The sequence below is a fragment of the Astyanax mexicanus genome, chromosome 8, assembly GCF_023375975.1.
Source record: "Astyanax mexicanus isolate ESR-SI-001 chromosome 8, AstMex3_surface, whole genome shotgun sequence".
NCBI lineage: Eukaryota > Metazoa > Chordata > Actinopteri > Characiformes > Acestrorhamphidae > Astyanax > Astyanax mexicanus.
The window spans coordinates 40459376-40482839 of NC_064415.1; the positions used below are offsets into that span (position 1 = coordinate 40459376).

The 23464-nt window shown below is 40.3% G+C and overlaps 1 protein-coding gene across 1 annotated transcript in view; it reads right to left on the reverse strand.

Annotated features, from left to right (window-relative positions):
- emilin2a (elastin microfibril interfacer 2a) overlaps positions 1-23464 on the reverse strand; it is a 45021-nt gene that overhangs the window by 3450 nt on the left and 18107 nt on the right. The window contains exons 3-7 of the mRNA XM_022678039.2: positions 20149-20345; positions 17918-19834; positions 2495-2848; positions 1244-1291; positions 1079-1126 (exon numbers count right to left, since the gene is read on the reverse strand). Of these exons, the coding sequence (XP_022533760.2) occupies positions 1079-1126; positions 1244-1291; positions 2495-2848; positions 17918-19834; positions 20149-20345 (2564 nt within the window). The remainder of the gene's footprint in view (positions 1-1078; positions 1127-1243; positions 1292-2494; positions 2849-17917; positions 19835-20148; positions 20346-23464) is intronic.

Sequence of the window (23464 nt, forward strand, 5' to 3'; positions counted from 1 at the left end):
TTGCTATTTAGCTGCTAAAATTAGCGTAAACAGAGCGTTAACTTAGTACTTAACTTACTCATCTTGATAGCTTTAAAACAGAGGTCACTAATAGGCGGACCGCGATCCGGATCCGGACCCAGACGTTGTCACAAATGCCGTCCCAAACCGATAAACTACAGAGAAGGATTTCATTCTGACAGTGGCTTCTGTTTTCAGTGCTTTTCGGTGCAGTAAACTCACAGATCAGTCATGTGTGGTGTAAAATCACCAAACGCTCTCCTCTGCCAATCAGATCTGTGCAGACCGCTGCCCTGGCTAGTGAATTGGGACGCGGCCAGGAAAAACGCCTTTATAAAGAGATAGGGAGCCCAAGAACTGGCAGAAAAACAAGATCGGGCAGAAACTAAAGACACACTGAGTGCGACAGAGAGACGGTAATGTACACAATATCTGGACAGAGAGGCATTTTTTATTAATATACTTTTTTTTCATAATAGTTCAAACAACCTCACAGTTGAGATGTTTCATAAATGCCAGTGCCTTATCCTTATTTTACACAGTTGTTTACACTTTATGCTAAACAGTAAAATAATTGTCTGTTACAACAAGCTGCATATTTCATTAAAGGTTTAATGAACTATGATTTTAATTGTTTTTATTTTTAGTTAGCATATAGCTGAAATCTAATGATGGTTGTATAATAGCAGCTGCATTCTATTGTGATAAACTGTGTTTTATATTCAATTAACGTATGATCCGATTAGTCGACTAATCATAAAAAATAATCAGTGATTAGTCGACTATAAAAATAATCGTTTGTGGCAGCCCTACCCATCACTAGTAATGCCTCAACTCCAGGACATGAAGATACATGAAGCATTACCAAATAGCATCACAGCCTACTCGGAGGAAAGCGCAGCAACTCGGTTCTTATACATCAGCTCACAGATGCCTCGTGCTGAGTGACATCACCCAATTGTGCTCTCTCAGGGCTCTGGTAGCCAATGGCAAGCTACATGAACAGGATTCGAACAGTCGATATCATGATCATAGTTTGTTAACCAATATTATTCACAATTAATGGTATCACATGTACCTGGTGTGGCGACAAGTCTTTGTGCAGGATTCCATGTGGCTTGAGAAACTAATAATAAATATACAAAAAAAATCCATTAAAATCACACAAACAACTGGAACAACTGGTGAACAACTGGAAATGCAGTAACACATATGAAGAGCTTATATAAAACATATATTTTACCTGCAATTGGATTTGGTTTATATGCCACAGGCCGGGCGTGAGGATAGCCTGTCATTGGAAGAGAAAGAAGATATTAATAATCTGATGTGTGCAAATGCACACTTGTAAATTTTGTGAGGTGTTATCTTGTGAGTGAGGCTAAATAGTTACGTGGGCAGTGTGCTCATGGCAAGGCGACATCATTTATAAGTATGAGTTTAAGTGAGGCCTGACAGGTGGTGCCAGATAGATGGAACATTACATTTCTGATCATGACCTGCGACATCTGGCTAGAATTGTCCATGCTTTAATGCAGGAGGCCCAATCCGTTACTTTTACACATCCTACAGGTTAATGCAGAATTCTTTAACTTCAATAGGACAAGGCAAAAGTCATGGGACACAATACTATGTCATGTCATCTTCAACATTATGCTATTTGAAGATCAGTTCATCTTCTCCACAACTACTATTCATAGTAAACAAAATTTCGACCAGAATAAGGGGAAATTATTTCATTTTGTAATATACAGCCCTGGCTTACAAGAACACTCAGGGTTCCTCAGTGTAGCACTGTCGGGTGGGATTTATAAGTGCTAACGGTTAGCTGTTAATGCTAATGCTGCTGCACCCAGCCTTCTGGAAGATTACTGTAAGAACTTTTAAGAACTACAGTTTTGTTTACTTAGCTTAGCTTTTAATTACCCCCCCCCCCCCACCTCCAAACAGCAGCATAAAAAAGGAAAGAAGGAAAACATGGCGAAAGATGAGACCTAAATAGAGCTTTTTGGTATTAACCCCACTCATTATTTTACAACCCTAAGAACAAGTCAGATCTGTGAAGCATGGGGGTGTTAACATCATACATCGTACTTTTCTGCAAAAGAGACAGGACAACTGCACTCTATCGAAGGGAACATAGATGGGGTCAAGTATCGCAAGATTTTGTTCAACAGAATCCTTCCCTCAATATGATGGGATGAGGCTGGGTCTTCCGGCATGACAATGACTCGCAACACACAGCTTGGAGTGCCCTGGCCAGTCTCTTGATGTGTATAGAGGAGTGGGCCAAAATCCTTGCTGTAGTTTGTTCAAATTGGTCAAGAACTACATGAAACATCTAACATGTGTAACTGCAAAGAAAGGTTTCTGTACCAAATATTTAATTCTGTTTTTCTATTGTCCCTAATACTTATTTTCTGCAATAAAATGCTAATAAATTTTTAAAAAAATCATACAATGTGATTTAGAGGATTGTTTTGTAATTTTTCACCTGGTGCACCAGCGAATCCTTGCATCGGCTTTCCAGAATTCTCAGATCCGCGCTCGCGTCTGACGTACGTCCTGCTGTTCCAGCCTGGGGGTCCAGCCTCCCCAACCTCGTGGACGGGCTGATGCAGGCTTGGGCGGCTGGGCTGTTGGGGGCGGCTGGGCTGTTGAGGGCGGCTGGGCTGCTGTGGTTGAAGAATGTAAGGAATACGAGGACGGGGAGGACGAGGTGTTACCGGCACTGTCCTGTGGGTTATTATCAGAGGGATGTGGATCTCAGGGATGTGCACATTCCGAGACTGGGTCGGAGTTCCAGAGTCTGGGACCACAGCAGGTCTCTCCTGTCTTACTGGCATTCCTGATATGAGAAAGAGAGAGAGAGAGTGAGGGAGAGGGAGGCTTGCAAAGAAAAAACTGGCAGATCAAACAAACAGTTATGCAGAGAGAGAGAGAGAGCAAGTAAAAGCAAGTGGATAAATCAGACATCATGACAGACTAAAAACATGAAAGCAATGGAAAAAGTGACTAATCTCACAAGTGTACGAGTGTATCCATCCAATAAACCTTATTTAGGTATTTAACTCACATGCCATAACTCTCTCTCTCTCTACCTCCCAAACGCTGTAAACTGCTTCTATTTTATATCAAAGCCTCACAAATTTAATGAAGGTGCTTCAGGCTAAAACCTTAAATTTTCCAAACTGTTAGTTCACACTCATGTGGGCTCCCATGTGTGTGTATGTGTATATGTGTATGTGTGTTTTATGCCTGTTTTTTTTTTTTCTTTTTTTCTCTCCATCCACCATAAGGCCATGAGCATCAAAACTGCTTCCTATTATGAGTTAACACATTATGGGCTATTTCTCAGATATTAGCATCAATAGGAGAACAGCTTGCTCATGTTTGTGCAGGTATCACTGCACAGTAGAATAGTGCACTACCATTCCAGAGTGTGAAAAATCTTGTAAGGACCTTAGCAGTCAAATTAGGGTTTATGATTTGCCCTACTTGCAATCAATTATCTCAATGTTTTTCATGTCTTTCAGATGATAACTTGATCTCTACTTTATGTTTATGTTAACTGGCATTTTCTTGTTACATTAAAAACAGTAAAAAAGCTACCTGATGAGTCAGAAATCTATAAAGCTTTAAAACCATTAAGAAGATTGTATAAGCAAGTGAATCAATAATTAAGATATCCTCGCTGACTAAAGCATTATGTTTTAAAGTTAAATTCCTTTTCATATTAAACTGCTAGCTTGCACTCTGGTAGGGCTGCGACAATTAGTCGAGATAATCGACAATGTTGATCATAAACACTATCGACTCCAAATTTTAGTTTCGACTAAGGTTTGGAAGGTGGAACATGTCTGAAGCACCTCCCCTAAAGAACCCAGACTTCTCTTACATGTCATGATAATAATAAATACAGGGTTAGATTAAGAATTGAGTGCATTTTCATTAACAAATTATATTTAAATTATGGTACACAGGAAAGAGAATTCAGTGTTAGGATTATTATTGTATTGTTGGATAGGGTTGTGCCTGTTTGGCTGGGGAAATCAAACCTTAGTTTGCCGACACACAACACTACACCAACCCTTGTAGCACTATATGTATCAGTGATGGAACCATTCCCCATTTCCCAAACCAGTTCAAAATGTGAAACATATATTATATTATATACATACATAACATATATTATTGATGATGATGGCTTACAGCCAATAAAAAAAAGTCGGTATCTCATAAAATGTGAATATTAAAAGACCAATTGGTACTTTGGCAGTGTGGACAGTGTGCCAAGTCCTGCTGGAAAATGAAATCTGCATCTCCATAAAAGTTGTCAGCAGAGAAAAGCATAAAATGCTGTAAGATTTTCCAGAAAAAAAAAAAAACTGCACTGACAACTGACATGGCTCTTCAAACCATCACTGCCTTTCATCTGGAGGAAGAGTGGGGAGACACACAGTCCAAGCTGCTGGTGTTGATCCACTTTGTTATTATCAAGTCCAAAGTCAGTGCAGAGTTTTACACACAAGGACAGCAGTGCACAAACCCAATTTTTATTTTTTCTATTTTTTTATTTTTTATTTTTTAATTTTCTCCCCTATTTTGCCTGGCAAATTACCCAATCCACTCATTAGGACTCCCCCTATAACTAGTGATGCCCCAACACACCAGGAGGGTGAAGACTAGCACATGCCTCCTCCGATACATGTGAAGCCAGCCACCGCTTCTTTTCGAGCTGCTGCTGATGCAGCATTTCCGAGTAGCATGAGCGGGGGTTCGTACCTGCGACCTCCCGCTCAAAGTGGCAGTGCTTTAGACTGCTGGAACACTCGGCGCCCTACAAACCCAACTTTTATATCAACCATAAACAGAACACAAAATAAAACAACACTGCTGTTCCCGTTGAGGATCTGCTTAAAAACCTGCACAGCATGAAATGCAGGTCAGTTTCCTCTGCTAAGAAGTGGAGAAGCTCTGTAAATTGAAATTAAAGTTAAAATACCCATCTACCAAAATCAGAGCGCACCTGGCTCTTAAAGGGAATGGCATATGGCAGGCTGGCAGGCTATTTCCTGTTACGCCCTTATCACACCCATGATAAATTAGGAGAATTAGTACATGGCTTTTGTTTTTGTGTTTCGAGCAGGGCAGGGTGTACTTTTCCCATTGTTAGGATAGAAAAGACACCTTGAAACGGCCTAAATCAATCACGGCTCGCCTGTAGATAGCAAAATAGGGCCCTAAATCTTTTGACTGATTAACTACATTTGAGTAAAGGAAGGGTTAACTGATTACTTTAAGTGCTGGATGGAGGTGGTGCCTTTAATAATCTTCTAACTGTCCTGCACAGCTGTGGATGCTTCCTGCTCTCACTGGCTTGGAGAAAAGATAAGTATACAGTGCATCACTCGCGACACTCCAAGACTAGTCAACTCTGCAACTACTTGTTTTTTTTTTTTTTTTTTACCATTTTTTGCTTCCCACTCATATAAGTAAAACAGCAACAGCAAGAATCCCACGGCTTCCCTGTTCAACAAGGAGGAGGACGTCAGCATCGTTCTCCTGTGTTTCACTGTTGCCCCAACACCGCCTCCCTCTGCAACATGCGCAACCTCCCACGTACAGCCCATTTCCCACGAGATAATTGGCATCTAACTGCGTCTCCCCCGAGCCTGAGGAAATCACAAGCTTGTGGCGCAGCAGTCCCGGAGTTCAGCGCTCACAGATGTGGCATCTTAACCACTGCTGAGTCACTGAGGTACTGACACTGAAGCTCACTGCAGACATGACGGGGGTGACTCAGGATCTGGTGCTGGGCTTGTTTATTACGAAGGAGTCGAGTCACAAACAGTCGGCAGGAATTCCGATGTTGCCTTTGCGTGGTTTGGAGGGGGGAGGACTGTGTTTATGATGTTAGGAAGTAAGAAAACTGGATTCAAATGGGTGTCATCAGACACATAACAGAGGTGCTTTGAACGTTATGGGGAGGCTAAATGGTAATGGAGGGAGTGGTGTTGGTGGTGAAGATGGTGATGGTTGTGGTGGTTCTACACATGCACATTAAAAAATAACTCTACCACTTAGTCGTAGCACTGCACATTCACGCCTAAGGGTAGGGTGTTTCAATTCTTGTTGGGATAAAAAAGTAGGGTTAAGTGTTAGGGTTAAATCGCCTTTAAATGAAGGCACACTGAATGTGTGCTGGATGATGTTGCCAAAATGTACAGTACTTAGAATTTTGGACAAAAGTTATTTATGTATTTTACTTAATTTATTTTCTATGTTGTAGATTAATATAAAATTAATAATACAAAAAAAGTCCTGTGGTCTCCATAATCCCCTGAACTAATCCCAACTGAGATGGTGATTTGAGGTGATTTGGGATGAGAAAAAAGCAGCAACTGTTGTTCAGCACCTCCAGAAACTCCTTCAAGATGCTGAGAAAACTAGTCAGCTGCAGATGCTGTAAATACTGTCTTACAACCCAAGACCAATAGTTTGATGTACTCAAATAATCCAATAATTATCATTCTTTTTAACAAAGAAATTATATATGTATATATATATATATATATATATATATATTTGTATTAAGAAGTGTTTTATTGGTCGCTTGTGCCACCATCCTTTGTCATAACCCTCAGTTTGGAGTACCTAGGGATGGACAACAGTTTGATATCAATACTGATCAATACTGATATCTGTCAATATTAACAGTGATATCATTTTTACACATTTTTGATATTTCAATATCACCCAGCAACCATGTCGGTCTTCTAACCATGAACAAGACATGAAACACACATCCTCCCAAACAGCAGAGGTCCTCTGACCAGCGTATATTAATGAAAAGATGTATATTGAAACAACAAAAAACATCTTATTTTTAAACTGTAATTTGAAATTACTAAGTACATTTTGGATCAAAATATGGTCATATTTCTAAATGCTGTTAATATTTGTTAATAATTTGTTAATAATATCTCAGGAACATATTTCAGCTATTAATGTAAAATTGTCTTAGAGTGTAGTTACTCTAAGACATATTTGAATATAATAGAATAGGTGCCACGAGATCTCGCAAGATTAAAATGGCGCAATATTTCTCGCCAGGTGTTAAATGTAGGGCTGTCCCTAACGATTATTTTTTAAACGATTATTCTAACGATTATTTTTTCGATTAGTCGACTAATCTATTTATTGACAAACATATTTAAATAATTATTATTTTACGTTTTAAAGCAAACGATAAATTACTATATTTATATATAATAACAACAACAACAACAACACAAGCCTACTAAACCAAACCCCACACTTATAATCACTTACATGTACAACACGTTGTTTAGATCTATAACGCTAAAAATGGATAAGCGACCCGGGCTCCAGAAAATAGTCTGAGATGTAGGCGTCTGTTTTTTAATTATATTTTTATTAAAAAAAAAAAAAGAAAATAACGAAAACTGAAAGTGAAACTAAACTACTTTATTTATTAGCGCTGTTTTCACTACCGCAGTTCTACAGAGGGGGTGTTGTGCCGATTCTGTCCGCGAAGCGGGAGTCGGATTCAGCAGCGGATTCGGCACAAGGGCGGCGGCACCTCGCGCTCCGCGGTGTTAGTTGTAAGCTCTCGCGCTAGCCGCAAAATACGACAGAAAACACTGAGGGAGCTGCAGAATTATGCATGGGACTAGAATATGAGCACGAGGAGATCAAAGAGAACCTTCACCTGTGAGTAGCTCTCACCAGAACACGCAAATCTCTCTCTCTCTCTGTGTCTCTTTCTCTCTCTCTCGCACGTGAACTCCTCCGCGTTTGACCTGCAGCACTGTGTTTAGCTGTTCTTAAAAATAATTTTAATTAAATAATAGTTCTATGCCTCTATGTTACAGTGTAATTTAACATAATTCTGATCATATTTCGCTCATTCAAACAGCCCGAAAACAGCCAGTCGGAATTTTTGGGACCGATCTAACCTCTAATGCTCTCCACAGGCGCCGCCATGTTTACGACGCGCCGACGCACGTTATGCAAATCGATGTATTTTCGTAATCGATGACGTCGATTATGTCGACGCGTCGCCCCAGCCCTAGTTAAATGTGTCTCTCGAGACTTATGTACAGATAACCAATGAGATTCTTTGCATGTGCTTCTGCATACACACACACACACACACACACACGCAAACACACCCCAGTCTTCGAGGTTTAAACTACAGTGCGATGCGAAATCCTGGACAAACGTGTTGATGCGACACAGAAGATCCGTTTATAGGTTGCCAGGTCTGTATAGAACCCTCACAGAGATTCCCAGTTTAATACAGAACCCTCACTTAGGGGATTGTGACAATAGTTCAAAGGTCCGAGACTTGTGAGATCATACAGGAGAGAAGTTTTTGGGTTTATGGTAAAACCAGGTGCAGTACTTGCATACTGTTCTGTATTTTACTACATATGATAAATCATTCATTCTTCATAATCCAAGTAAAACTGATTGGCATCCATTACAAGATGACTACAAAATATAAAAAAAAAAAATATTTTCAATAATATTTTTTAAAATATATAGTTAAAATCTCATTCTCATCTTGTTAACCCAATATTGTGTCTTGTCTTTCAAAGCGATATTTAAAGGATCTTTAAAGCGTTGTCCCATTTCTTCAGGGGAGGATTTCAACCACTTCCCCTTATGTAATTCAGTTCTAAAGGAAAGGGTGACACTCGAAAACAAGGGGTAGAGGCACAAATAAAAAAAATGGGATTGGCCCAAAGTGTTATTAGCGACGACGGTTCCGCACCCTGCCCAAATGGGCCGATCCCTCTGAGAGTGACCTTGCTCACAGCATGATCCAATCTGGAAAGTTCCAGATGGCTTTCGAGACCCTGACTCACAACTCTGACCTCTCCTTCCCCACCTCAAATCAATTTCTCCTCTGGAGGAGCGGCGAGCGGCCACAGCATACACGAATTATTAAAAAAATCTCTCATTCTCGAGCTGGTTGGCATGCCTCGGCACACACAGGCACACGGTGGGAAAGGGGAAAAGGTTCTCTGGCATCCTCTTCTACTAAGATATCAATCAGCAGGAAGAGAACGACAGGAGATAGGAGAGGAAGGGATGAGGAGATAGTGCCTGGGAAGAAGGGGGCAAGAGAAGCTAAAATATGCAGCCCAGAGATCCATTTTTGGAGATATTTTGAGAAAGCAGAAATGCAAGGCTTTGATCAGAAAGGTCAGCGCCGCGTCGGCTTATTCCTCGGAGATCATGCAAAAGGTTATGGATTCAAGTTCTGGTGTCAAGTGGCCGTCTCCGAGCTGCGAGGCTTAGCCATTAGTCCGATTCAGCCGCCAAAAATGGGAGCCAGCATATGTGGTGAGGGACGTCAACTCATTAAAAAAAAAAAGAGCCTCAGAATTAATTTTGCAACGATCTTGGAAAACAATGAAGCAATCAGCGAGGATCTGTGATTGTCAGTTATGAGAAAGGCTAACCGCACACTTCACAGCAGACCGTCCTGTCTCCACACAACAGCAGCTGAAGGAATTGGTTCCACAATTGTGCAACGCTGCACCCTTGGCCCGGGTCCGTGGCCAGAATGAATGAGTAACATTTCAGGCTTTTTTTTTTTTTTTTAACAGCAGGCTCAGTTGTCTTGTTGGCTACAGTGATTCATTTGTTACACCTTCGGGGTTCTCGTGGATCTGCAGAAGGCTTCGACAGTTTAACACCCCACCCTGTTATAAGACACTGTTAAAAATGTTTTGTGCAATCTAAATAACGCCAACCCAAGTTCAAAATGTACTGTCCAGGAGATTCTTGAAAAAACATATACAAGCTAGGGTTGTCACGATACCAGAATTTTTACTGCGATACCAATACCAACTGTAGTATCTTCAATCGATCTTCATTTGAATGATCCGATATTGATTCATATAACACCGAAACAATCTTTAGAATTAGTGGGGGTGATCTGGAGCATGAGGGATGGTCCGCAGGACATTTTACACTGTTTAAGTTGTTTATCAGTGTTGTTTTCATTTGTACTTTATTTAAAGCATCAGACCTGACTGGCTGAATCCACCGTTAGCTTAGCGGGTTAGCCAAATCACCGGTTAAGCTAATCCCCCTTTAGCCGGGTTTACTAGCCTTATACTCAGCTGGCGCATTAAAGTAACACCTGCTGGTGCACTATAGCAGCGTCAGGCGGTCGTGCAGTGTAACAGGTTTAACTGTTAGACGGAATAACTGTAGATTAACCTGTAACTGAGTGATTTAATCTGTAAGTAGTGAAATTATAAATTATAAATGATGATGTACAGTTGTGGTCAAAAGTTTACATACACTTGTAAAAAAACATAATGTTATGGCTGTCTTGAGTTTTCAATAAGTTCTACAACTCTTATTTTTCTGTGATAGAGTGATCGGAACACATACATGTTTGTCACAAAAAACAGTCATAAAATTTGGTTCTTTCATAAATTTATTATGGGTCTGCTGAAAATGTCACCAAATCTGCTGGGTCAAAAATATACATACAGCAACAAAATTTGTCAATTTTGGTGATGTAGCGAGTTGTGTCAATCAAATTAGCTTCATGTCATGGCCTCTTCACTTCTTGTAAGTGATTCTGATTGACTACAGCTGTTGACTTCTCATGAGCCCATTTAAATAGGGCTCATTTGACCCAGTGATTAGACTCAGCTACAAAAGCTACAATGGGAAAGTCAAAGGAACTCAGTGTGGATCTGAAAAAGCGAATTATTGACTTGAACAAGTCAGGGAAGTCACTTGGAGCCATTTCAAAGCAGCTACAGGTCCCAAGAGCAACTGTGCAGACAATTATACGCAAGTATAAAGTGCATGGAACAGTTGTGTCACTGCCACGATCAGGAAGAAAACGCAAGCTATCACATGCTGCCGAGAGGAGATTGGTCAGGATGGTCAAGAGTCAACCAAGAATCACCAAGAAGCAGGTCTGCAAGGATTTGGAAGCTGATGGAACACAGGTGTCAGTCTCCACAGTCAAGCGTGTTTTACATCGCCACGGACTGAGAGGCTGCCGTGCAAGAAAGAAGCCCTTGCTCCAGAAAAGGCACCTTAAGACTCGGCTGAAGTTTGCTGCTGATCACATGGACAAAGATAAAACCTTCTGGAGGAAAGTTCTCTGGTCAGACGAAACAAAAATTGAGCTGTTTGGCCACAACACCCAGCAATATGTTTGGAGGAGAAAAGGTGAGGCCTTTAATCCCAGGAACACCATGCCTACTGTCAAGCATGGTGGTGGTAGTATTATGCTCTGGGGATGTTTTGCTGCCAGTGGAACTGGTTCTTTGCAGAAAGTAAATGGGATAATGAAGAAGGAGGATTACCTCCAAATTCTGAAGGAAAACTTAAAACCATCAGCCCGAAGGTTGGGTCTTGGGCGCAGTTGGGTGTTCCAACAAGACAATGACCCAAAACACACATCAAAAGTGGTAAAGGAATGGCTAAACCAGGCTAGAATTAAGGTTTTAGAAATGGCCTTCCCAAAGTCCTGACTTAAACCCCATTGAGAACATGTGGACACTGCTAAAGAAACGGGTTCATGCAAGAAAACCATCACATTTAGCTGAACTGCACCAATTCTGTCAAGAAGAGTGGTCAAACATTCGACCTGAAGCTTGCCAGGAGCTTGTGGATGGCTACCAAAAGCGCCTAGTTGCCGTGAAAATGGCCAAGGGACATGTAACCAAATACTAATGTTGCTGTATGTATATTTTTGACCCAGCAGATTTGGTGACATTTTCAGCAGACCCATAATAAATTTATGAAAGAACCAAATTTTATGACTGTTTTTTGTGACAAACATGTATGTGTTCCGATCACTCTATCACAGAAAAATAAGAGTTGTAGAACTTATTGAAAACTCAAGACAGCCATAACATTATGTTTTTTTACAAGTGTATGTAAACTTTTGACCACAACTGTATATACAGACACTTGGTCCATGCAGATGTATTGAACTCCAGCTCTGTTTAGTGCTTCTTTGGAGGATTTATCATATTTTCTGTGTCTGTATAGTACAGATGTAATAGTAGCCTTACTGTATGAACTTGAAGGGGTGGCACAATTTAAAATCTAAAAAAAGGAAAATAAACAGTGAGAAGAACATTTAGTAATGTTATGTTAATTTGAACACTCATTGCTTTTTTATTAATCAACATTTTACAGTTTTAAATAAGACCATGCTCAATGTAACGGTCTAGCAGTGCCTGACTTTCAATTTGCGATGGAAACGCACAAACGTGAACTTCTCGAGTTCACACGGCAAGACAGTTATCTAGCTTATCTCTGATGCTCTGATGAAACAGTTGGATTAGCAGTCGCTGGTAACTCTTATTAAATCGATAGAGTTTATCTTAACTAACTCCAATAACCTCTCCACCCCTCAGCTGTCTGTAGAGTTCAGGCTGCTTATCCATTGAGCCAAGTTACTTGTGTTTGCTCCTTTGCTCTGGAGAGATTTGTAAACTGGGTTTGTGGTGTTGGTTGGGTTACCGTCTATATTAGCGATATAAGCAAAACATGCCCACACTTTACTCCTCACGCCCGTAAAAGATGTGAACGTCTTTTACCTTAGCCATCGCCATTCTACACAGACTGCTGGGGTGCGTGAGTTGCTCAACTAAGTCAAATGAGTAAATGCGAAGTGATTCATTTGTTCAGAATACTAGGTTTAACCTTAATCCTACCACTCAAGCCAAGGTGTGAATCGGTTTTGTTATGAAATGAATCACTTGAAGCTAGTAACCGGGCTTTAAACAGTACTGAAAGCACATCCAGATGGTTTGGGGTGAGCAGGACCACAGAATGAAGAAGGCAATGGGTCAACAAGTGCTAAACACCTCTGGGAACTAGGGGTGTGCCATATCATATCGTACGCGATAATATCGGCAACATTTTTGAATATCGTGAACGATATTATACCCTGAAATATCGTGCTATAACACTCACCCCTAACTATCACATCAGGGTCCTACCTTTTTGCTGTTTTAAGCAAAAGTAAAATTCACACTGTTCTCATTTCCTATTAACTATCTACTAGAGAAAGACTTTTTCTGTCCAGTGTCATTTATTTTACTTTAATCCTGGATATATGGAGATATTTGGAGTTCTGTTAGAAATCTGCTAAAATTCTTGTATTTTTTTATATCTCAGTTAGAGGTGTGCAATATTATATCGTAAACAATAATAAACATAAGTTTTGTTTTGTTACAGTAGTATTTTATTGTCATATCGCCAAGAGTATCGTTATCTCGATAATACCATGAAATATCGTGATATTATTTAAGGGCCATATCGCCCACCCCTACTGGGAACTCCTTTAAAGCTCACCTTCCGTCGTTTTTTCTTTCATTTTAAAATGTCTAGTTGTGGTCTCTAGTATGAATGAATGACATGTGAGCCGTTTTTGTAAAAAAAAAGTGCTCAGGTGTCTCTGTATAGCTCTTTTTTAATGGACTGTTTTAGGGGTGTGTCCAAAATGACCGGATTCCAGCTTTGCTCATGAATATTCATACATGCAAACAGCATGCAAATATCTCTCCTCTGATTGGCTAGGAGCACTGCGACGCCCCTCCACCGCTCTGCCGCTCACTGCCTCCCACCTCCTAACTGATGAGCGGTGATGTTGCGTCGCTTCAGCTCCGCCTCTGGGAGTTTCTCGAGCCAAGGTGGGCTGGTCTGTGAGTTTCTGCCTACGTAGGCAGAAAGATAATTCAAAATTCACCCGTTTTTCGGAGGGGGGATTTCTTTGCTTAGCTCCTGCAGAAAATGGGGGCTGCAAAACAGTTTAATGTGCAGGTGTACACATTCAACTCGGAGAGACCTACTGTATTCCACAAAAAACAAGAAAAATCGGATTTTCGCGGAAGGTGAGCTTTAAGACTGTCAGAAACTTTTTCAGGTGACCACCGCTTGAAGATCATCAAGAGAATGCCAAGAGTGTGCAAAGCCGTAATCAGAGCAAAGGGTGTCTATTTTAAAGAAACCAAATATAAAACATGTTTTCAGTTATTTCACCTTTTTGTGTAAAGTACAAACCTCCACATGTTTATTCATAGTTTTTATATTTGTATATATACAGGTTCTATCGGTCTGATATTAAAGTTTGTTCGATAAAACAAACAGGGAATATACACAGCTCTGAAAAAAATAAGAGACCAGTTCAGTTTCTGAATCAGTTTCTCTGATTTTGCTATTTATAGGTGTATGTTTGAGTAAAATAAACATTGTTGTTTTATTCTATGAACTACAGACAATATTTCTCCCAAATTCCAAATAAAAATATTGTCATTTAGAGCATTTATTTGCAGAAAATGAGAAATGGCTGAAATAACAAAAAAGACCCCAAACAATGCAAAGAAAACAAGTTCATATTCATAAAGTTTTAAGAGTCCAGAAATCAATATTTGGTGGAATAACCCTGTTTTTTAATCACAGTTTTCATGCATATTGGCATGTTCTCCTCCACCAGTCTTACACGCTGCTTTTGGATAACTTTATGCTGCTTTACTCCTGGTGCAAAAATTCAAGCAGCTCAGCTTGGTTGGTTTGATGGCTTGTGATCATCTTCCATCTTCCTCTTGATTATATTCCAGAGGTTTTCAATTAGGTAAAATTAAAGAAACTCATCATTTTTAAGTGCTCTCAAATTTTTTTTCCAGAGCTGTATGTATGCTAGCATGTGTGTCTGAGAACTGAAATTGACTTTGGAGCGCAGACACAAGTTCCATGCATGCTGAGGGGAGATTGAGAGCGCTCCGTATCCGCCTCGGGCAGGAATGATGACATCAGCCTTTATAGGGAGCCTCCCATGGAACCGAGGAATCAGCGTGCAGGCGTGACATCACGGGCGGCTTATGGCCCAACATCTGCAGTGGGGTGTGGGAAGGAGGCCGCTTCACAGCACTGCACCTCCAGAGGCCCAGTCACTGGCCCGGACGCTTAATGAGGACCAGACCTCGGCGCAAGAAAACAGTGGAGCCGAGTCGCTCCTTATTTCAAAGTTCTGCGCAGTAAAAAGTAGGGCCTGACCAGCAAAAGACAATCTGAGGACCACACAACACCCAAGCTCACAAAGTTCAGCCTCTGAGGAGGGAGACCAGGCTTTTTTTTTTTTCTTCAACAACCAATAGAGATTAGCCATGGAATAAATGTATATAAGGAAGCTAAAAGAGACATAATTCTTGGTTTAATGCACAGCCTGACATGTGTAGATACACAGTGATGCCCTGGCCCCTGGTGTATTACTTTGTATACATTAAATAAATGAATAGCATTCTGTAATGGATCCAAACCAGAGGTTTAGGTCAACCATGCCGCATTGTGAACAGATTGCCTATTAAGTGTTTGTTTATGAGAAGGTATAACTGCGTAACTATATATGGCTCTATTCCAATGCTCCTTGCTCTTGTTTTGGTGTATCAATAGCAGACATGTGGGGCCCCCTGCCTTTCAGCAGCCCCGGGGCAGAGGGACTCAATAGTGTGCAGATATCTTGTTACAGATACAATATGGAGTTTCACTGCTTGACTGGAGGATTAACTTTACGAAAATACCGAAAAGTCTGGATATAAATTCAAAGACCCATCTGAATGCTGTTGTTTTTTTCCCCCTCGCATGACGTCTCTCGTGGGTATTAGTCACGGTGATAAAAGTTAACTGCGGCCAAAAAGACGGACTAAATTTTTATCTGTGGCAAATGTTCAATTTCCACTTCCCGAGGCTTGCCAAGATCATATAAATCATGCAATGTTTTCCAATACATTTCACCATTTTTTAATTGCACAAATATAGCCTCAGTTCCAAGAACTGCACAGTGATGTTTGGGTCCAGTACAACAAGAAGTCATAGGAATCAGACTGATTCTGCTCCTCAAAATGTGAGATGCAATCAATGCAGTCTTTCCAGGCTTAAGGTGCTGATGAGAAATGCTGATAAATGTGTATCGAAAAAAAATAATCGTATTTACTTACAAACTGCATGAATTTAAGTACACACAAAAATAGCTGAACCCCGAAGAAGGGTCAGATTGTCACAGTGGATAAGACAAAAAAAAATCAGTTTGTAGCAGAACCAAGGTCAACGCCATTGTTTGATTCAGAATGTCTGGTGTCATCCCAGATAACCTTTTCTCTTTAGTAAAGACACTTTGACAGTCCAAAATTATGTATACAGTATCAGATTTTTTGCACTATAAGGCGCACCAAATTTGAGTGAGTAAAGCGCTTCCATTTATTTACAGTAAGCTTAGATTTTTACTAAGACTAGAGCAGCAAATTGGGTAAGGTAAACTGGATGTAGTGGGTTAGATGTGGGAGGGGTGGGATGGGATTTAAAAGAGATAAGAAAACATTGTATGATTTTTGTGTTACACTCTGTTTGTTACATCTGTTATCTACAAAACTTTCAATAAAACTTGATAAAAAAAAAAAGACTAGAGCAGCAAAATTAGCATTAGCGGCTAACTGCTAGCACTAGCCGCGGCTAGTGGCTAACGCCGTCCGACAGTGCTACACTGGATAACCCTGAGTGTTCTGGTAAGCCAGGGTGATGTTAGCTAGTGGTTTGTCCCATGTAGGTTGTTTTAATATAGTAAACGCGCAGACTACAGTCCCATACAGCAAAACCGCTAGTGCTTAGCACACTTAGCAGGTTATACTAATGCTGCTCCAGCAATGCTAGCCAGGAAAAGCAGCAGGATACAGGCTGATAATACTCACCCCTTAACAGCCAAAGAGCTAGTGTCTAGCACGGTTAGCGGCTAATGCTAATACTGCTTCAGTCTCGGTGCTGGAGTACTAAACTGAAACTCCTGTATTAAGCTGTACTTCAGTGAAGTGGCTTAACTGCTCCTTACGACCTGACTGGTAGAATATACATATAAGGCACATCAAGGCAAACTGTCAATTAAAAAAAAAAAGAAAGAAAATTTTAAGGGCGCCTTAAAGTGCAAAAAATACAGTAATCTATGAAAGGGAAAGTAAATAAAAATTTGTGATTTTTTTCGATATGTTCTGGGTAGGAGGGGCTTTCTGTTCAGACAGCTCACAGACAAAGTTAACGAATCAAAGAAATTCCTTAAACGTATTATTTTTTACTTGAAATGAATAAAAGAATAAAGATTACAGCTAAAACCTTTTTTTCTTGTTTTAATATTAAAAAATAATAATAATTTGTTTCATGTTTGATCTTTTTTTTCATTAGTTTCTGATGTTTTATGTTTTTTGCCATGGTACTGTTTCGGCATTGGTATTGACATACAGCTCTGTAAAAAAAAAAAAAAGAGACCACTTTAGTCTCTGAATAAGTTTCTTTGATTTTGCTATTTATAGGTATATGTTTGAGTAAATTAAACATTGTTGTTTTTTCTATAAAATACGGAAAACATTTCTCCCAAATTCCAAATAAAAATATTGTCATTTAGAGCATTTATTTGCAATGACTAAAAAGACCTCAAATAATGCACATAAAACAAGTTCATATTCATAAAGTTTTAAGAGTTCAGAAATCAATATTTGGTGGAATAATCCTGTTTTTTAATCACAGTTTTATACATCTCAGCATGTTCTCCTCCACCAGTCTTACACACTGCTTTTGGATAACTTTATGCCACTCCTGGTGCAAAAAATCAAGCAGTTCAGCTTGGTCTGATGGCTTGTGATCATCCATCTTCCTCTTGATTATATTCCAGATGTTTTCAATTTGGTAAAATCAAAGAAACTAATTTTTAGGTGGTCTCTTATTTGTTTCCAGAGCTGTATTTAGGCAGGTACCATATCAAAAGTCATACTTTTGGTATGATGACTACAGTACTCCTGGGTGTGTCGATTGTATTGATGATTTACTGAGTGCATTTTGCATGACTTACCTTGTTGCTTCATGGTTTGATCCTTGAGCGTTGCGAACTGTTTCTGAAAGTTGAGCAGGTTGTTCTGGAGGGTTCCAATCTCCCCAGAATGTGTCTGCAGAATAGAGCCCAATTGTGCCAAGTCTCTCTTCAGCCCTTCTTTTATTTCCTGAATTTGATTCGTCTCACCATCCAGCTTCCCACACAACTTCTCCAGGGTAGTCACTCTTCCGTTCACTGTGGAGACACCTTCAGCTATGCCTGCTGCATTCTGCTTACACAGGCTCAGCTCTGCCGTCACCTGGGAGCTGAGCTTGTCTAGCCTGTCTCGGAGTTCCTCTACCTGGTTGGGACTTGGTTTGCCTGTTCCGTGAAAGAGAGTAGGTAAACCTGTTGGTCTCTGGACCAAACCTACATTTCCTGGTAGGCAGCAACTGGAGTTAAGAGCTAGAAGGTCTTGGCTAAACTTGCTGATGGAGTCTCCTAACCCTGTTACAGCTCCAGTCAGGCCATCGACATTGTCTGTCAGAGGTTTCAACCTGTTGTTGAGGTCCTGTTTGCTGACGACGTTTTGCTGGTTCTCGATGGAAAGGCGTTCCAAAATGCTCTCTAATTCGACAAGCTTTGCAGTATTTTGCTCCACGTCAGTGTTCAAGACATCCAGGTTGTTTCTACAGTGCTTGACATCCTTAACAATAGTGTCAAGACCTCCCAGGTTTTGAGGATCAATCGATTGGCTTGGTTTGCAGTTCGTTGAGCATACCTGCCCAATGGCACTCAACTTGTTCTCCAATCCCTCAATGAGATACTTGTTGGAGTTGACCTGAACTTGCAGACCGTCTACGGAATCGCTGAACATTCCTGGGAAGGAGTTGTTGCTCATCTCAACTAGCATGGCCGTGAACTGATCCTCCATAGAAGTCAATTTCTCATCCATGAGCTCGTGAATCTTCGCTATCTCATCCGCAAGTTCCTTGGTTAGCTTCTCCTCCACGTAGAAGCAGTACGTCTCTGCGTTCTTTTCCGTCACGTTCATCCGTGCCTCCAGCTCTTCTATGCGAGGCCCAAACATGTCTTCCAGCTGCAGCATGGACAAATGTGCCAGTTCATTGTCCACCCGAGCATTAAGGACTCGGTGAGCGTCCGCCACTCGCTGAAGCGCCTGCCTTAGATCATTGTGATCACCATCATCTTTCAGCAGAGCTGTTTGCCTTTGAGTGCGTACAACTCCATCCGACATGACCATATTCACTTGCAACTCACGAATGTCCTTCCTGAGCTCAGACTCCTTGCGTTCTACTAGTTTGCTAAGGTTTGCATAAGTTCTTTCCTGGCCCTCTTCGCATGTTTTCTGAAGAGCCAGGATCCGGTCGTCACATTCACTCTTTAACTTGTTAATCTGATCTTCCATGTCCACGACCAGTTCTTTCTTTAGCTTCTCAAATTTGCTGTCTACATAAGCCTGAAGGATATCGATGTCTGTCGAGGCACCAGGAGTGACCGCCGGCCCTTGAGAAGCATCCATGAGCATTCGAATCTGCCCATTGTGTCCGGTCACTGTGTCACGCAGCTCCTCAATCACATCTTCTTTGCTTTTTAAAGCATTCGTCACATCATCAAGCCTGGCAAGAACTTCCTCCATGCCCCTTTCTCCTTGAGTGAGACCCCTAGTGGCCTGGTGCCCGTCCAGATGTGCTGCGCTTTCTTCAGTGCCTCCTGCTCTGGCGCTATCAGGTACACCCATGTTGTTGAGGAGAGTGGACAGCATTTTGCTGGTGTCCTCCTGAAGGTCGGTCCTCAGATTAGAAGCCATGTTAGTCATGGCTGATTGAAGATCCAGCACTGTTTGGGAAAGGCGCTGCACGTCTTCCTCAAGCTGACGGGTTTTCTCAGTTCTGTGGTGGCTGTAATATTGCCCTGTCTCTCTTCGCTCTGCCCCTATAAGAGGATAAAATGACAAAAGCATCCTTTTGAAAAGAATATAATTTGTGTAAAGATATCTAGGATGGGTGGTATGATGTGTAATGGCTGTTGACTTTTTTCTGTGACTTCTGTAAATCAGTCCTTTAAGGATGGTAAGGCCCTGTTACAGCATATAGATTTCTATTCTGTTCTCTCCTAATTGCACCAATCACATATGAGATTCATGTAATTTTTTAAACAATAAGACTCAAAATTATAACAATGTTTTTCAGTCCTATTATTCAAAAATACATTTGAATAAAAAGACATTCTTAGGATGATTGTCCTACTTTGTGCATTTCTTGTGTATCCAGTGTGTCGAGGCTGAGGGTGAGACTGAGGCTGATGTTCAACCAACGTCTGTCTATTCGGTGTTCCTTTCAGCTCTTTGCAGTCCAGACCTTGGTACCCTGGGCAACATCTCCATTCAAGCTCAGTAACAGTCTTGTACGAAATCTTGTAAGTGGGTCGAAAATGGGTCCGATACCTGGAAAGCAAAATTTTGTACACAATAATTAAGTTAAATTGTAGCCTTTACTTCCCATGAAAAAAACATCAGACTCAAACACTAATCCTCCGTTGGCTCTATTCTGCTTTAATATTTTATTTAAATCAAAGATAAAAATAGCTCTTGTTAGCTACGGATCAGCACAAACTGCATGTCACATTCGCCAGAGCTCAGTCTGCTTTAATTACCTTAGAGTTTCACTTTGATTATGCCTCATATATTTCTCATAATCATCTCTGATAAAACTCTCAAGTCAACATCCTTTAGCTGACCATTAATGTATCTGTACAGAAAATGTTCATAAGAGGCCTAAGAGACTGGTTTAATACCTTAACATAGATTTACTATTTTACATAATACTACTTAATATATAAAGTATATATCCCACTGCATTAGTGACACTGACAGTTATTGGGTTTACTTGAAAGTTATTGGGTTTACGCATTAGTGACATTGACAGTTATTGGGTTTACTTGAAAGTTATTGGGTTTAGTTGTTATTAACACTGCCAGTTATTGGGTGTGAAGGCAGTTATTGGGTTTAGGAGGCAGTTATTGGGTTTAGATATTAGTGGCACAGACAATTATTGGGTTTAGTTGTTACTGACACTGCCAGTTATTGGGTGTGAAGGCAGTTATTGGGTTTAGGGGGACAGTTATTGGGTTAAGATATATGTGGCACAGACAAGTATTGGGTTTAGACAGCAGTTATTGGGTTTAAACGTTACTGACACAGTCAGTTATTGGGCTTAGACAGCAGTTATTGGGTTTAAACGTTACTGACACAGTCAGTTATTTGACTTAGACAGCAGTTATTGGGTTTAAACTTTACTGACACAGTCAGTTATTGGGTTTAGACAGCAGTTATTGGGTTTAAATGTTACTGACACTGTCAGTTATTGCGTTTAGACAGCAGTTATTGGGTTTAAATGTTACTGGCACTGTCAGTTATTGGGTTTAGACAGCAGTTATTGGGTTTAAACGTTACTGACACAGTCAGTTATTGGGTTTAGACAGCAGTTATTGGGTTTAAACGTTACTGACACAGTCAGTTATTGAGTTTAGACAGCAGTTATTGGGTTTAAATGTTACTGACACTGTCAGTTATTGGGTTTAGACAGCAGTTATTGGGTTTAAACGTTACTGACACAGTCAGTTATTGGGCTTAGACAGTAGTTATTGGGTTTAATTGCTAGTGACACAGCCAAGTATTGGGTTTGATTACAGGTATGGGGTTTAGATATTACTGACACAGGCAGCTATTGGGTTTTGATAGCAGTTAATGGGTACAGACAGGCATTTATTGGGTTTATATGTTACTGACACAGCCAATTATTGGGTTTAGATGGCAGTTATTTGGGTTTATATGTTACTGACACAGCCGGTTATTGGGTTTAGACAGTAGTTATTGGATTTATATGTTACTGACACAGCCGGTTATTGGGTTTAGATGGCAGTTATTGGGTTTAGATGTTACCGAAAGAGCCAGTTATTGGGTTTAGATGGCAGTTATTGGGTTTAGATGTTACCGAAAGAGCCAGTTATTGGGTTTAGATGGCAGTTATTGGGTTTAGATGTTACCGAAAGAGACAGTTATTGGGTTTAGATGGCAGATATTGGGTTTAGGTGTTAATGACACAACCAGTTATTGGGTTAAGATGGCAGATATTGGGTTTAGATGTTACTGACACAGCCAGTTATTGAGTTTAGACAGCAGTTATTGGGTTAAGATGGCAGATATTGGGTTTAGACGTTAATGACAGCAGTTATAAGTTACACTGGGTTAGCCTGATCTTTGGCATGGCTAACACTGCGTTAACGATGTTGAATAAGTTGATGGCACTGTGTTAGCAACTTTAGACAATCCTTGAGGAAATGTGGGATGAGGCTGGTAACCGACATGTAGTTAGCTAGTATGCTCTGTTCCATGCATCTCCTAGTCTTGAATGAGCAACGTTGCAAATGGAAAAGGAAAACCATAACAATAACCATGTGGACTAGGTCCGCACCATCACAGAACTACAGGGCATGACCTTAGTAACCATTTGGCTCTGCAGTAAAAAGCAGCTAATGCTTCCCACACTTTCCTGATTCTTTATAATAGAGGTATGAACACTGGCTTCAGCATCACACAAAAATCCATGCCAACAGGTGACTCATCATCATTCATCATCATTCCACCCTGCAGCTCAGTTGGGTTCTGACCAAACTATCTGAAATAGACTTGGACATATAAATGCTTACATATCTCCACTGACTCTCCCACAGCTTTTGTGACATTTTGTGGTTTTCTGCACTACCACACATGTGGTGACAGCTTTATGACTCCAAAACAAACACTAGTAAGAAAAGGTGAGACAGCTGTGTTTTTGGGAAGGAACATTTTATCAGAACCAGGCTCGAGGAGAAGTCTGTTGGATGGAGGGAAAAAGGGGAACACCCTTTATTTTCTAAATGAAAAAAGAGCCTGTAATTTGAGCCAGTCTGAGCCAGTTATTTAAGCCAGTCCACACTATTGTTCGTGCTGAAATTTTGGTTTGATTTTTGGCCCTTTCCAGTTTCATATTCTAACTGTGAACATAGTCAATTAATGGTGTACATAATCTTTTTCTCCTGAGTCAATAGATTTTGAGTATTTGCTGATACAGAGTCCCGATCCGATACATTGACGGTGCAGTAACACAAAAAAAAAAGAACAGAACAAGTCCAAGTTATCTTTAAAGTATTTTTTAAAATTAATTTATTGTCTAATAAATTAATTATTGTTGAAACAATGGTATCAAAACATACATTTTTTTTATGTCACACAACAAGAATTCTGTGATTAATCATAATGAAGATGTTTTTGGGAAGCAGCAAGATAGATCTTACCGTAAACGATACAGTCATATGAAAAAGTTTGGGCACCCCTATTAATCTTAATCTATTATGGTTCTAAATATTTGGGTGTTTGCAACAGCCATTTCAGTTTGATATATCTAATAACTGATGGACACAGTAATATTTCAGGATTGAAATGAGGTTTAATGTAGCTGTATGGGAGAGTGATGCGAAAAAAGCCATTTCTGCAAGCACGCCACAAACAGAGTCGCCTGGAAC